Here is a 16,455-nt window from a genome sequence, read left to right on the forward strand (position 1 = left end):
GGGCATGGTGACAGGCACTGTGAGTGGGGCGGTAGAGCCAGGGTGTGAGGTGGGCACCTTGATGACCTGGCTGGGGGGTCTCCGTAGATGGGAGGGAGCCATCGAAGGGGTTCGAGAAGGGAGGGACACGGGTCTGGCCGAGTCCCCAGGAGGGACTGTACAATGTAGAGTTCTGGGGTCTCCATCTGGCCTTGGCTGTGATTCCTCAAGCAGCAAGACAGATGCCCCAGGTCCAGGTCCTTTCCTGGGAGCTACTGGAAACTTCGGAGTTTCCTCTGAGGCACAGACATTGTATCACTTTCATATTAATACTTTCCACTGCCTCCTGTCTTTCCATTACAGCTCCATCCCATCCTTTCATTTTGTGCAGAAAGACTAGAGTCCCAGGGAGGGGCAGTGACTGGGCCCAAGCTCATCCTATAAGACTTAGTCAATAGAACAAGGCCTGGAGCCCAGAACTACTGTCTCCCCAGCACCTGCCCTCCCTCCCTGAGCCTGGCACAGGGATGGACCACTGTGTGCTGGAGGAGGTTGGGCTTGCTATGGAATGGGGCAGGGCAGTGGGACCACGAGGCTGACCAGCAGGTGCCCGCAGGCCATCCAGCGGTTCGAGGAGTGCTGTGAGGCCCAGCAGCACTGGAAGCAGTTCCACCACATGTGCTACTGGGAGCTGATGTGGTGCTTCACCTACAAGGGCCAGTGGAAGATGGCCTACTTCTATGCCGACCTGCTCAGCAAGGAGAACTCCTGGTCCAAGGTGGGCTGACACCAGGTGCTGGGGCCCCTGGGGGACCAGGCCAACCCCGTCTGGCCATGAGGCCCCCAGATCCAGGGCCAAACCCTTGACTGAAAGCCTGTCTCAGCTGGAATTTAAACAGAACCATAAGTTCTAAGAGGACTCAGGGTTGGTAGGAACTAAAGACCGTGAGGAGCAGATAAAGTTTAGAACTACAGTGTCAGTCAAGATCTTTTAGTCACAAGGGACAGAAGCATGGCTCAACTGTCTAGGTGAGCGCTGTCTAAGAGAACATTCTGTTATGGTAGAGGTAGCCCCCAGATACATGGGCACATCGAGCACCTGCAGTGTGTTAGTGTGAACTGGGTGCTTTCAATTTTATTTAATTTTAATTCAAATTTAAACTGAAAAAGTCAGTTGGGGTTAGTGGCCACTATATATGGACTATGCAGGTTGAAAACACAAAAGGCTCTTTGGTTCATAGAACTGAAAATTCTAGGCACAAATGATTTCAGGTAGGGCTGGGTCCAGGAATTCAAATTATGTCACCTGGGCTTGACATTTTTTCCGTCTGCGTCTGTACTCTGCCCTTTGACATCTTTGCTGTGCAGGAGGGTTTTCTCCTTCTGACAGGGTGACTATGGACTGCCTGACCCTAACTCACATCTTCCCTTTGGTTTCAACCATAGTCTCACCGTCGAGGCTTACTGGTCTGGCATAGATCACATGTCAGTGCTTGGAAACAGGAGTGGGAAGACTCCTCATGGATCAAGAATAGGAGAGGGGTGGTTCTCCAGAAAAAAAAACAAGGTGATGTCCACAGAAAAGGTGTTGGTTGGTGGGAGGAGACATTAAAGAGATGCTATAATTATAGGCAAAATAAGGCACAGCAGATGCCCCAGTGAGTGAAAACTTATGACATTATGGTAAGTGGTAAAACAAGTATTAGCCGTTATCATCACAGTAACGATAGCAGAGAATGCTGAACTAAGACTCTTAGAATCACAGAGATCATCAGAGAGCATCCAATTTGGTATTGGCAAATACACAGACCGTGTGTCTCAATGACCTGAAATCCTGATTTCTCATCCCTCCCCTACCTTTTCAGTACCTCTGCCAAGACAAAGCTGAAAGGGAATTCTTTGGGTCTGGGGCAGGCGGGGCTGGAGGAGGGGGCAGGCTTTCACTGAGCTCTTGCTGTGTGCCCAGCACTTGCTATTTCTCTACAGCACACCCGATGAGGTAGGAGTTACCTCCACTGGGTGCACAGGGACATGGAGGCCAAGAGAAGGTATGTGACTTTCCTGGCCCACACAGCTGCTGGTGACAGACGCTGGATTTGAAGACAGTTCTGTGTGACTCGAAGGCCTTTGCTTTTCCCTTGTTCCTTAAGTCCCACCGAGGGGGCCCCTCTTGCCCTGAGACCACCTTGCTGTTGAAGGTGCTCCCTCAGACCCAGTCCCTGTAGGCCTGGCATTCATTCCGCATCACCTCCCACCACTAACAGGAACACAACCTCAGGGAACCTTGTTGAACTAAAGTGACTTAGAAGTGTTCCTGTGGAGGGAGGCAGGCAGCTGGGTTCATATACACAGGGAAGAAGAGGCCTGGGGTGGCCTTGCAGCTGCTGGGAGGAGCTGAGGGAGGGCCAGGCCTCCCAGGTGTCAGGAAGTCTGGCTGTGAGTCAGCTCCATTGCCAACTCACTGACTTTGAGGTGGTCAGCCCCCCCCCCCATAGTGCTTTCCCCAGAAGTGTTTCCTGAAAGTGGGGGTTGTAGTGGTCAGCACCCCCCCGTAGTGCTTTCCCCAGAAGTGTTTCCTGTGAAAGTGGGGGTTGTAGCACCTCGAATTCTGGGGCCTCATTCATTCCTAATTGTAGCACTTGGCCACCAGAATCCACTAACTTCCCGCTCTAGGGACTTAGGGTATGGCCACTGCCATATGGATCATCCCCTCTGCTCAGCATCCCTCTTTGCCTGGACTGCGCCAAGTCATCCATGTGAAGCCTTTGCATTTCTCCCAGTGCTTGCTGCTTGAGATGGCCACACACATAGTGGGGACAGTGTTGTGCTGAGCATCGTAGTGGGGGAATCTAAGGGGAGCTCAGAGGCAGCCCTGAGCAGCCCAGCCAGGAAGACAGAGGAGGATTTAGGGTGGCAGAGTGGAGGAAGTGGAAGGATACTCCAAGTGAGGAGAGCAGCAAGGACAGAGGCTCAAGGTGCTGTGTTCTGTGTCACTGGTGAAGGGCTTTGTAGGTGGGAGTGCAGGGGTACTGTGGAGGGTCCTTCCCCCTAAGTGACTCTGTATGCTTCTTGAGGACAAAGGACTGTCTCTCTACACAGAGCCTGGTAGAGTTATCCAGCAAAATAAATGTGTGAAATCAATGGGCAAACAGACAAGTCTGGGAAGACAGGACTGCCACCCAGGGAGGGGGCTGTTATCCGTCCGTGTGGCCCCATAGCATCCCTTGTAACTTGGATGTCTGTGGGTCTCAGAACTCTAGGTCACTGCATCCATCCTAACTTCTGGTGACTCAATAAGGGTAAGTTGTTTGGGGGTGGCTGAGGGGTACCAGAAGGCTCTTACAGAAGGCCCACAGCTGAGCCTGATGAGGAGGGACAATGGCATCCCAGGCAAAGGGACGGCACAGGTGACGGCCTGGGAGTTTAAGGACTGATGGGGGAGAAATGGCAGAAGAGGAGTCAGAAAAGCAGGTCACAGAGTGCCTTGAGGGGGTATTTGGGCTTCAGCCTGACTGTGGGAGAACGCCTCATGTTTGTGGCTTAGATCTGTGCTCTAAGAAGTCCCTCCTGCAGTTGTTGGGCACACCATGTGCCAGGTCCTGAGGACATCCAGCAGTGAACAAAGACCCCTCCATATTTTAGTGGGAAGAGGGATAAGAGACACACAAATAGGTGTACAGTATAATATAGTGTCAGGCTGGTATATGCAGTAAAGAAAAATCAGGCAAGTCCTGTCCGAGAAGACACCAGAATGAAGTCTGGGAGCAAACCATATGGATTTCTTTTTTTTTCTTTTTTTTTTTTTTTAATATTTTATTTATTTGACAGAGAGAAATCACAAGTAGGCAGAGAGGCAGGCAGGGAGAGAGGAGGAAGCAGGCTCCCTGGGATCATGACCTGAGCCGAAGGCAGAGGCTTAATCCACTGAGCCACCCAGGCGCCCCACCATATGGATTTCTTAATGAAGAGTGTTCCGGGCAAAGGACACCGGAGATACAAGGGTTGGGGAGGGGGAAGCTGAGTGCATCCTGTGTTTGGGGAACAGCCCAGAGACCAGTGTAGCTAGAGTGATGTGAATGAGGGGGAAAAACATGAAGTTGGAGAGGAAACTGGGGGAGGAAACAGGGTGTAGGGGCTTACAGTCCATTACAGGGAGTCTGGATTTTATCCTAAGCATGATGGGATATCAAGATTTCAAAGAGGAACTGATATGACCTGACTTAAAAAAGATCAGAGTGGGGTGCCTGGGTGGCTCATTGGGTCAAACATCTGACTCTTGATTTTAGCTCAGGTAACCATCTCAGGTAAACATCTCAGGTGTGGCTCATGGGATTGAGCCACATGTCAGGCTCCGCTCTCAGCCTGGAGTCTGTTTGTCCTCCCTCTGCCCCTCCCCCACTCATGCTCTCTCTGTGTTAAATAAAATAATTAAATCAAAATCAGACTGGCAGTAGTGTGGAAATGGCTTGCAGGGACAGGGATGAGAGCAAGGAGATGGGTTAGGAGACCATATGGACAAGGGCTGGAGAAAGACTTCCCTGATGTCCTGGAGTGAGGGCAATGTGGGGTGGATGCCGGTGCAGAGAATGAGGGCGAGGCCACTGGGATTCCAGAGCTATAGAGGAGGTAAGATCATGCTGACTTGCTGACTCAGTGCCAGGTAGAGAGGGAGAAGGTAAGGATAACACCAGGAGGTTAAAGAGTGGGGATATTCTCACCACCCCTGCTTCCTCATTTTGTGAAGGGCAGATGGAAGTGTGGAGGGCAGAGTGGAACTGGGAGTAACCCTGAGCTTCAGCCTGAGAGGGGCCCCCAGGTGGAGGCTGCTTTCTGCTTTTTCCTGAGAATCCACGACGTTTCGCTCTCTTTCCTTCTCCACCCCCTGTACTTTTTTGGGAACCACTGGCACTGAAGGTACTTCTCCACAGCCCCCGGTGGCAGGAGCTGAGGTTCAAGGCTTGGCCACTGGGGGGCAGGATAGAGCTAGGTTTCTCGAGTGTTGGACTCCCTGGGAAGGGGAACAGATTTCAGGGATGTACGTTTGGGGTGGGGACGGGGGTCTCTGCACAGCTCCACCTTCCCCGTCAGGGCTGGCTGTGGATCCACTGGGCAAGGCCCTGGAAGCGCACAAACCTGGGGACGCTTCCAGCTCTGCCCCAGAAGCTCTGCACTCCCAGGAAGCAGAGGCCAGGTACAGATTCCTTTCTGGCATTGTCTTTGGGATCAATTGAGGAGAGGTGTGTACAGTGCCTGGCACACAGGAAGGCAGTTATGCACAGGGACCCTGACTCACTCTTCTGGCCTGCCCCCTGTTTATGCATTCCATACTTTATGCTACCTATTTGTCGCCTTCTTACCACACGTCTCGGTCCCTACCTGGCTTTGCTCAGGCTGTTTGCCTTGTCTGGAAGTTCTTTCTCAGGTCTCTGTGACTCTTCCCATTGGCTCTCAAGGGTCCAATCTGAAGGAATTGCTTCTCAGAAGCCCTTATTGCCCTTTGTGTGTCCATCCTTGCCTCAGCACTGTCCCGCACACCCACTTGTTGCTGGAGTCCTTCCCTCCGCTGCATCGAGGGAGGGAAGCGGCTTTGATGTGGGCGTCTCCTGGACTTTGCTCCCAGCTCAAGTCCTCAAGGCGCTTCAGCTTCCTCACCCTCAGTTTCTCCCCTGGGGCTTGGCAGTGGAGGTACATGGAGGGCGGCTGCTTACCTCTCACTCTTGCTCTGCCTTGCACAGGCCACCTACATCTACATGAAGGCCGCCTACCTCAGCATGTTTGGAAAGGAGGATTACAAGCCGTTCGGGGATGATGAAGTGGAGTTGTTTAGGTGGGTCCTAGGTTTCAGCCGCATCTGCCCACAGCCACCCTGAGATGTGGGCACCGGGGAGGGAGGTGGCGGGCTTTTAACTCCCCTCCCCTGGCTCTTTGCTCCCTGACGCTCCCCCAGGATCGCCCCATGTGCCTCCTTCCCTTGCACCACCACCACCACCTGCTGCTGTTTGTTCCAGCCCTTTGAATCTGTTCAGAGGGCTCCCTCCCACCCCGCCCCCCAAGAAAGTGGTTTTGTCAACATCCTTTCCACTGAGCCTCCTTCTTTTGGTCAGTAGGATAGATGTGGACACTGAGGTTCAGAGAGGCCCCTTCTGCTGAGTTAACCTGCTATACTCAAGCTCAGTAGAGGACCAAAATGTGGGAATCAAACAGGATCAAATCCAGCCTCTGCTGTTTCTTAGCTATAGCACTGTGAATAATTTCAGCAGCTAGAAAATGGGAATAACCACTTCTGCTTTGCAGGGTTGTTTTGTGAATCAAATAGAAACTATGTTGAAGAGCCTGGTGTGGGGCCTGGAACCACTAAATTGCAGCTGTTTTTCTTGTTATCTCTGCTGCTGTTTGCCTTCTGCAAAGGGTCTAGAGCAGGGCTCAGCCTCAGCAGGCTGAGAATGGAGCCTCAGGCCTTCTTCCAGTCATGGGTGAGGGCTGACCCCAACTTGGAGTCCTGGGAGTGGTGGTAACCTGAGCTTCCCGCTAACTGCTGTCACAATGGTAGGGTGTTTATATTTACCAAGTGCCTCCACTTCTCCATCTCATAGCTCTTCCAGAAAGTCTGGGAAGGTAAGTATCTGTGGGGGAGGAAGGATCATTTTCCCTCCACATTTTTAGGTTCCCGGTTAGAAACTGGCTGAGATACTCCCCCTACTCCTAAGAATAAAAGATTAACAGGAGAAAAATAAACCAGAGTTTAATAACATGTGTATCTCCTGTTTACATGGGAGAAACCCAGGAAAAGAGTTACTGAAATGGCCCAAGCCATCACCTTAAACACCATCCACAGCTAAAGATAACAAAAGGTGTTGGGAGGGTGGGGAGCCAGTTCTGGGAGGTTTTAAGGCAAAGCACAGTAAAGGAGGGTAAGGTAATCCTACAGATTTAAGTCCGCTTTCTCCTTTAAGAGTTTCTAGGGCTTGTCATTATCCTCTTCCAGGTAGAAGAGAAGCTCTTATAAATGGAAAATCTCGCTTATAAATATAATTATCTCTTATGAAAGGGCAGCTGCTACTAGGTTTTCAGAGCTTTTCCTGTATCTGCTGTTTCTTAGTCAGCCTAAAATAATCCTTATGCCAAAGAGCCATATTCTGGGGTGACAAATTCTGCACCCCTTTATATCACTATCTCAAATTCAGAGATGAGAAAACTGGGGCCCAGAGAGGTTCCACAGTGAATAAGCAGGGGAGGTGTTCCGCGGGAAGTTCACAACTTGATCCAGCTGGATGGCTCAGGCTGACGGTCAGCCACACCCAGCAACTGTGGCAGAAATTGGGAGGGTGGGAATGGAGCTGGGTGGGTGAGGCCCCAGATGTGGAGGCTTGCCTAGATACACACATGTTACTCTGCCCTTGGAAACAGCTAAGGAGGCCACAATTCACGTGGCAAGTTCATTAAAGGTTTGAGCTGTGTGGTTGTGGGCAGGTCTTTCCCTTTCTCTGGGTGTTAATCTCCCCTGTAAAACTGGGGTCAGACTTCTGCTGGGCCTTCTGGAAATGAGGCCCAAGAGTGGAAGCAAGACAACTAGCAAAGCAGGCCTGGGGCATTTGCTGACATTCTCACCTCTGCCAGCTGGTGTGGAGCCCTCTTAGCTAGCCTCAGGAAGTGGTCAGGTTTGTGGGCAGGCCCTATGATAGAAGGCCACAGCCATGGACTGTGAGTCCAACACAGCCCTTCATATAAACTGGGGAAACTGAGGCCCAGAGAGGAGCCACGCAGAGGCTGGGCAGGCTGGAAATTTCAGTCCTCTCTAGCTTTTTCTTTCCCTCATCTCTTTCACAGAGCAGTGCCTGGCCTAAAGCTCAAGATTGCTGGGAAATCTCTACCTACAGAGAAGTTTGCTATCCGGAAGTCCAGACGCTACCTCTCTTCCAAACCGATCTCGTTGCCAGTCCCTGCTCTGGTGGGTAGGAGGGTCTAGGCTGTCCCAGTACTTGTTTGGGATTGTGGGGATTAGCTGAAAGCCAGAGATACTGCTAAGGCCAGGGTAAGTGGTTGGGGGAGAAAGACCTTCATGCCTCAGGGCCTGGAAAGGATTTCACAGTTTATGTGGGACTGTGAGGGAAGCATACAAATAGGCCTGACCAGACCTTGCCTGAGGCAGTACTGGTCTGGTGGGGGCAGGGAGACAGGTAAGCAGGCTTCAGATGCCTCAAGGTGAAAGAGTAGGCCCACACCCCTGTGCCCAGGCTAGGGCATCACTCAGCTCTTCGTGTGTGTTCCCACCCGTCCATTTTAGTTTTATCACAGGATTATAATTGTTTACACTGTCCTCCTCACTGGAGCAAGTCTCAGGCCTGGGCCCATGTTATAGTCAACTCTAGTAAACAATAGCTGACAGTGTTACTGGGTGCTGACTGTTCTTTACACCCATTGCCTCATTTGATCCTTACAACCCTGAGTATCAGATGCTGGTGGTATCCCCATTTTACAGAAGGGGAAAGGCCTAATAGATAAGTTGAAAGATAAAATTTCTAATACATAGGTAAGATATAAGTAGAAAGTTAAAATAACTTATCTAGGTCACACAGTTAGTGAGTTGAAGGGGTAGAATTTAAACCTAGAATGGTTCTAGAGCCCAGATTCTGAACCACTGTTATGCTAATTCCACGCATGATTTTGACATTGACTTGAGAAGTTTCCAGCTTGTTAAGAGTCTTTGTTACTCAGATATTAAGGTAGCCAGAAAAGTGGAAAGGGAGCTCCTTTTTTCTGGTCCTGGCTCCACTATTCACTAACAATGTGCTTGCCCTTGGATAGGGTTCCTCTTCCCTTAATGGAAAATTAGGAATGATAATTGTCCATTTCATATAGCAGTAATGGGAACTAGCTGATTAACTGTGTTAAATATTTTATGAATCAAAATCATATTTCCCAAACTATACTAATCTACAAAATGCTATTTATGCCTAAAATAGTTTCTGTGATTAAATATATTTGGAAAAGACTGGCCTAAACAAGGTTTGTACACTGTGGACATTTTGGAGCCTTTATTTAATAATACATATAGGTAAGTTTCCAAGAATAAGCTTGAAGATGATTTTCCTCCTAACTTATTTGGCCACAGACCTCTTTTTTTTTTGAAGGAACATTTGCTAACTTGGGACCATATACACCATTTGAGGAATACTGGTTCTAATCTTAAATTCCCTCCCTATAACAAAGTAACAAGAACCAAAACAATAACATCTTTTTAGAACTTGTTGTATGCAAATCACCTTCACATCTATTGCCTGGTTTCATAGTTTCGGAAATGCTAATGGAATGACTATAAATGAACATTTAATTTAGTATTCTGAGATTCCTGGCAGTTGAAGCAAAGAAAGGAATCAGTTTGTGTTGCAGTTTTCATGATGGTAACTCAAGCCCAGTGCCTTGGGGGAAGAGAAACAGGGTGACAGTCTTAAGAGCTACTGGAAATCCTGAAGTGCTTAAATAAATATAACTCTTCCAATATGGGAGGTCCTGTCAGACTGGCAGGGAAGAGGACTTTCTGGAGAAAATCCTGTGGATCACAGCCTGGTCCTCAAAGTTTGGGGGAAGAGTTTGGCAACAGAGGTTGGGAGAGAGCATGATAACCACCCAAGGAGGCCATGAGCAGAGGACTAGTTAAAAACTACGTGCAGTTCCCTGCCATGACCCCTTCGAGCCCATAACTTCATAGGCTGGGCTGAAATTTGTCACAAAAGATTAGAGATAGAAGGGACTTTAGTGATCCTCTGGATCCGAGCTGCCCATTTTACACCTGGGGAAACTGAGGCCCCACTGGGGAGGAAACCTTTGGACTGACTTGCTCCCCTGCCTTCAGGAAATGATGTACATTTGGAATGGCTACGCTGTGATTGGGAAGCAGCCGGAACTCACAGACGGGATACTTGGGATTATCACCAAGGCTGAAGAGATGCTGGAAAAGGGTCCAGGTGACTAATCCCGGCCCTTGAACCTGCCAGGCTGAGTCAGATCATAGGTCTTTATAGTTAAAGGTTCCTGCTACTAAAAATGTCCTTCCTTCCTTCTCTACCACGGTTAACAGTCCTTTGGCTTTCTAAGACTGAGCTTCAGTGGCAGCTTCTCCAAGCTGTCCCTTGTCCCCAGTTAGGGTCAAAGTCTCCTCTGGGCTCTCCCTTCAAGTCAATCCTGATCTCACTGCATTGTCAGTGTCTCGGTATGTCTTTCCTTCCCGGATGTGAGCTTCCTAAAGACAGTGACCATGTGTGTTACCTCTCTGTTCCCAGGGTTCAGCAGAGTAGGGACTCCATGAGTAACTGTTACAGAAATAAGCCTGTCTTCTTCCCTTATTCTTAGAGAATGAGTACTCAGTGGATGATGAATGCTTGGTGAAGCTGCTGAAAGGCCTCTGTCTGAAATACCTGGGCCGTGTCCAGGAAGCTGAGGAGAATTTCAGGAGCATCTCTTCCAAGTAAGTGCCTCTGCAGCTGCTCCCACTCCAGGTGGCTTTTTTCTGGTGGGCCCATGTTTCCTGGGCAGAACTGGCAGGTTCTCTCCTTTCTCACATGCACTCCATAGCTTGACCTTAGCCGGCCCGCATTCACTACACTTGTACCAGTGTCTATTCTGTGCCAGGATCCTTGCTGGGCACAGGTCATTCAGACCTCATTCCCTGGGGCCATCAGATTGCCAACTACAGGAGTCCATCCACACTGAAGTTTCAGGTGAATGGTGCCTCCTCGAGTTTGTAATTCAGTTCCACCCCTGAGGAGCACAACTGTTATAGCTATAGGCAACACAATCTGGTATGATCAGGGCTGTGCTACAGGAAAAGTAGGGAGGACAGCAGGTGCTCTGAGGAGGGACTTGAACATAATGTACGATACCAAGAAAGGCTTTCCAGGGATGCCATTTTAACTGGGAAGTTTATCAGGCAGAGAAAGGAAAGCAGGAGTTTTAAGTGGAGTAGGTAGAGCATGTGCAGATGCCCAGACGTAGGAAAAAGACCTAAGGTTGGGGTTACAGTGATTAGGTCTTTCCCTCCCTGGATGAAGTTATAGAGGGAAAGGTTACAGATGAAATAAGGGGGGCTAGACTGAAAAGGGCCTGGATGTTTTGCTTACAAGGCTGAACTTTATCTTGTAGACAGAAAAGATCCGGAAGGATATCGAGCAGGGCAGATTTAGGTTTTAAAAGAGTATCTCTGGGGCAGCATGGAGGGTGGGTCAGAAGGGCCAGTCTAGGGACAGTAGACTTCCTCATTTAGTAAAACATTTAACCTGGACAAAGGGGGTTGGGGACAGAGGTGGGCATGGAGTAAGGACATGGGATGAACCATAAATTGTCAGGGAACTGGGGCCCTAGGTGCAGAGGACTGGAAGGCTCTCCTGTAGATCAGAAGCCTTTTCTATGGCTCTGTAGTGGGAGCCTTCCCCAGCTAGGATTCATTATCTGGAAACCCCACGTGAAGGCATGGATTAGATCCTCCCACTTGGGGAAGGCTTGGGAAGACTCTGAAGAATATCTCAAGGTCCGAGCCTGTAAGCCATGTCCTTCTCTGTCCCATAGTGAAAAGAAGATTAAATATGACCACTACTTGATCCCAAACGCCCTGCTGGAGCTGGCCCTACTGTTTATGGAGCAAGGCAGAAACGAAGAGGCTGTCAAACTCTTGGAAACTGCCAAGTAAGGCGTGGTTAGCGTGGTCTGTCCTTTGTTCCCCCTGAGCTCGGAAGATCACCTTGGCTGGGGGGAAGGAGCACAGGCAGCGGGGAGGAAGCGCGCTGGTTAAGGACATTAGGGCAGTCCAGAGGCTGGGCCTGTGTCCCTGGGAACCCAGTTCTCCCCTGGTATAGGGAGGCTTCTTCAATTTGCCAGTAAGGACTGGAATCCCAGAAACGGAGTGAATTACCCAGGGTCCTACCACAAGTTAACTACTGGCCTGGCAGGAAGACCTGGGTCTCCTGCCTTCTAGCCCCATGGATTTAGTTCTTAAAATCATTCCCGAAAGCTTGGTGACTCAACAGGAGTCACAGGTCACAATACCAAGGTGAGGGGCTGCACATCCTTTCTGTTTCTCTCTACTGGACAAGGCCCAACTCTTTCTTTGGACAGAGTTTTAAGCATCTGAAAATCTTCCTTGGCCTGGTAGTTTCTTACAGTTCAGATCGAAGGAAAAGCACTCCTTAGAGCAGCTTTATATGCCTGATTCTCTGGTCTTTTCCAGGCAAAACTACAAGAATTACTCCATGGAGTCAAGGACACATTTTAGAATCCAGGCAGCCATACTCCAAGCCAAGTCTTCTCTGGAAAATGGCAGCAGATCCATGGTCTCATCAGTGTCATTGTAGTTTTATGCAGCACTCCCAGGCTGGAAGACAGAGACAGCTGGACAGAGCTCCCGGAAACATTTCAAAAAGATCCCCTCCCCCTGCCCTACCTTTGGGGTCCACCGGTGCTCCAGGGATGGCATGACATAGGTATCCATGCAGAAGGGAAGCCGGCATTTTCACCAGTGTGGCCAAGGGCCTTTACCAAGGACAGAGCAGGTAGAGCCCTCTGCCTGCCCTATTACACATACGGGTACTTGTTTTTCACTGTGATGTTTAAGAGAATGTATGAACAGTTTACATTTTCCTTAGAAATATATTAATGGGATCACAGTTGGCTAAAAAAAAACAAACACCACCACCTGTAAATCTTTGTTTTAACCCACACTGATCTGGAGGTAAACCTATTTATGATACTTTTCAAAATTCAGCAATGTCTCCGCTTCCAGGGCCAGAAGGGCCATGAGGACTTCTGAGGGTTGGGTGTAGAGGTTGCACACTGACACCCACTACCTTACTTCTTACCCTTCATTTCCACTCCCTTAGTCACTATCCAATTTAAAACAAAACTGAATGGAAATTACTTCACTAAAAAGACAAATGAGTTCTTCCGTAGGAAAAAGAGAAAAAAGTCAATCTTTACCAGTAAGGAATGGGAGTTGCTGAGGCCTCACAGAAGGGGGGCTGTGTGGCCCTTTCTGTACCAAAGCCAAGAAGTTTGTGGGGGAAGGTTCTCAGACACCAGTCCACATCCTCACTGTATGCCACACTGAAACTAGGAATAATTTATGAAACAAGAATCTCTTGTACTTCACTATGAGGTACATTTTATTTGCTGACAGCATTTTTCTTAGAATGGTTATTCCTGGCCTGTTGTGTATGTTTTAGATTTTTCATTTAAGAGAAAGGAGATATTTAAGTAATAAAACATATACTTAAGAGATCATGCAACATCTATTTCAGTAAAATGTGTTGCTTGAATTCTTGGGTAAGGCAGAAAGTCTGATCAGAAGCCATATGGTCCAGGTATATTTTATTTAGACAACATGATGCCTTAAATGTTTTTAAAATAAGTTAACATTTAAAAATGGGGAGATTTCACAAATAAATCTGGTTTCTGGACTCTTATTTAAGAAGAAAATCTAATCTGGCAACATTGGGCTCATCCCTATAAGACAATAAGGCAACAATCAGTTGGAGCTGGGTAGAGGCTACTCGAAACACTTACATTACCCATCTGTCCCTAAAAGCATCTGAATTTCCAAACTCTGGGATTGTTACAGTGAAAACTCAAGTTCAGTGGCCAGACACAAAGCTTACCATTCACAATCTAATGACAGCATACTATTTTCCAGGAGGAAAAAAATCATGTACATAGTAAATATGCATCTGTGAAATGTGACTCCTCAAATATATGAATGCAATTTCTGTAAGGAAAGAACCACAAACAACTTTTCCAATCTTGCAGCATTGCTGGATTTTTAGCAAACTTCTGAATTTGCCAGGGACTGGGTAGATTAATCTATTAACATTTTCAACTAGCTGTCTGTGAAGTCACGTTTTAAGTAAAGCAAATTCTCATTAGGAAAACAAAGCAGGAAACCCTCAATTTCTTTTGCACTTAGGGCATAAATGCTATTAAAAAATTTTCTTATTTTATTAGACTACACCCAAGAATGCTCTCTACCAACAGCAAGCCCTCTGTAAGCTTGCTCTCCAAAGCCTGGATTCTGGGAGACCAGCCTCTTTCTAGGTTGTTGGGCAGGATAGGGTGAGAGGAATGACTAGAACCAGGCTGCTGAATAAGGGTGGCCTTCTGTGGTTCCTTCACATATTGGAAGGCTAATACCTACTGCTGTATTAAAACAAAACAAAACAAAACAGCACACAGGATTATACCAAGCACAGCTCACAAAATTGCAGTTAGCAAAAAACTTTTCTTTAAACATTCATTATAGGCACTTCTATTTTTAAAAAATTTATGCCAGGATGGTTTCCTTGTCAATGTTATTACTAATTTCCTGCTGGGCTTCATTAATTAGCCGATGTCACCTTAACTCTGTCACGGCTACAGTCTGGCTGGTAAGAGCAATCAGTGGGTTTTGTCTCCTTTATTCCACCTGCAGCTTGAGATAGTCTATTAAAAACATGTTTGTGAAATTGGGTGAAAATGTCAGGTGTCTAACATCATATGCTTGTGTGGAAGCTTGAAAGTGAAAATTCTGTCCTGGGCTTCTTGTTCTATCTTCTTTTAGCCACTTCTGGTTGTTAATTCTCTTAATAGTATAGAGCTTTCCAGCAGATATGCCCTAGAGAGGCAAGTATCAGGTGGAGAATTCTGGCCTAGAAGGAGACCTGAATTTCTAGTCCCTGCTTTATTACTAATTTTCACAGTAACCTTGGGAAAGTTATAGACCCGCTCAAAAAAAAATAGTAATTTGCACCAGATTAAGGCTCTTTCCTGCTGTCAATGGTTCTGATTCTGACTCTAGTCAACTATATTTTTGGATTTTCATATCCAAAGTAAGACAAGAGATAGACACCTCCCTACATTCTGCCAAAGCCTTATATGCCTAAGCAACTCAACCAGAAATTAGAGGCTTTCTCAATCAAAGGCCTCTACAGTAGCCCAGCACACTTGGGAGAGCAAATAATCTTCATTTGGGGAAAGTCTAAAACCCCATTACACAGAGGAACTCCACCATTAGGAAGAAGCAAATGTGTAACATGATCTAAACAGGACCTCAACAAAGGAAAGTCTACCTCTGCCTCTCACTGGTCACAGGCCCTTAAGACTCACAGGGTGGCTGTCGGCAGTGTGCTGGTCCCTATCAGCTCTCCCATGTGTTGGCAGGATTCCCTACTCCTTATCTCTCAAGTCAGAATGGGAGTGTTTCCAAGACAGCTTTCGTCATTCACAGCAAAAAGTCATAACCTGACACCAAAGCCAGGACCCTCGAAGGCTAATGCCAACACAAGACTTGGCTGAGGCCCAGGTGGAAGAGTTCCAGCAACTGAAGAACAGCACCAGGAGGTTTTCAGAAAGCCTCAGCCTGCTGAGTGCTTGAATCATGGAGAAAAACCCAGAGGGGCCTTTCTCTGGAGCTACTCCCAAGTTTATTTCTTCTAAGATGATGAGGACTAGACAGTCTTTTCCTTTGCTTCAAATTTAAAGCCTAAGAGTGAGCCTTTCAACAACCGTTTCCTTACGGCTTTAGCACCATCAAACGAATTCATTAATAAATGAGAGGTGCTTAGATTCTGAAAACCAAGAAAAATGGGAACTTCTCATACATACAACCTCAGATACAGCTTTCTAAGGTTGGAAAATGACCTTTTTTTGCTTTGGTTAGCATGAGCTCTTTTGAAATCTAGTGCAAAGTTCATCACGGCCCAATTAAGATTAAGTCCAAGGAACCTCATTTTGGGGCTTGAAAAATCCATTTCTAAATGAGGAATGTATGAATTCCTTCTAGTATATAAAGCCCAACTGTAAAGTGACAAAATATAACAGAGCCCTTCCTTTGGGAAGACAATTACTAAAGATTGCTCTGGACTTCTAAAAGCTGGCATTAGAGTTTAATCAGATACATCACAGCTAACACCTCACATATAAATGTACTGGGTTTTATTTTTCCTCACATCATTAGCAAATCATTTAGAACACCAGATACTATATGCTTTGGGTGGAAAAACAGCTAATATTAAGTGCTCACTATTTACCTCTTGCTAGTCTAAGCACTTTACATGTATATAATTCTCATAACTTATATGAAGTAGGGACTATTACAGATGAGAAAACTGAGACACAGGTTAAATAACTTGCCTAAGATCACAAAGATATGCAGCAGAAAGTTTTTAAGCCAGGCAGCTGAATTCTAAACCCCATGCTTTGCTGAACTACTTTTCAAACTGTAAAATTATCAGTTTAATGTTGGATCTGACTTATATTGACCTCTGGGCCACTATAAGGATGGAAAAGGTACTAACAGCTCAAACACCAGAAATCCTTTGCTTCAAACACATGGAGCATTCTGTCTGTGTGGCATGGTTCTGGAATTGGCAGAATGTAGCCCATTTCCATACCTCTAGAATGGACCAGTGCTAGAGGCGAATCTCAATGTCTTTGATAGCATAATCCAGTCTTCCCAAT

The 16,455-nt window shown here is 47.3% G+C and overlaps 1 protein-coding gene across 8 annotated transcripts in view; it reads left to right on the plus strand.

Annotated features, from left to right (window-relative positions):
* Positions 1-12,731, plus strand: part of TTC39A (tetratricopeptide repeat domain 39A) — a 47,773-nt gene extending 35,042 nt beyond the window's left edge. For 7 of the 8 annotated variants that reach the window (XM_046008145.1, XM_046008154.1, XM_046008150.1 and 4 more), the window contains 7 exons: positions 596-757; positions 5,715-5,806; positions 7,807-7,927; positions 9,833-9,944; positions 10,330-10,444; positions 11,542-11,658; positions 12,200-12,731. In XM_046008145.1, coding sequence (XP_045864101.1) covers positions 596-757; positions 5,715-5,806; positions 7,807-7,927; positions 9,833-9,944; positions 10,330-10,444; positions 11,542-11,658; positions 12,200-12,323 — 843 coding nt within the window. In that variant the 3' untranslated portion in view covers positions 12,324-12,731. Of the gene's footprint in view, positions 1-595; positions 758-5,714; positions 5,807-7,806; positions 7,928-9,832; positions 9,945-10,329; positions 10,445-11,541; positions 11,659-12,199 lie in introns of those variants that run through there. The other variant, XR_006818686.1, reaches the window with a different exon arrangement.
* Positions 12,732-16,455: the final 3,724 nt, after the last annotated feature.

This window comes from Meles meles, chromosome 1 (genome assembly GCF_922984935.1).
Source record: "Meles meles chromosome 1, mMelMel3.1 paternal haplotype, whole genome shotgun sequence".
In the NCBI taxonomy this organism is placed as follows: domain Eukaryota; kingdom Metazoa; phylum Chordata; class Mammalia; order Carnivora; family Mustelidae; genus Meles; species Meles meles.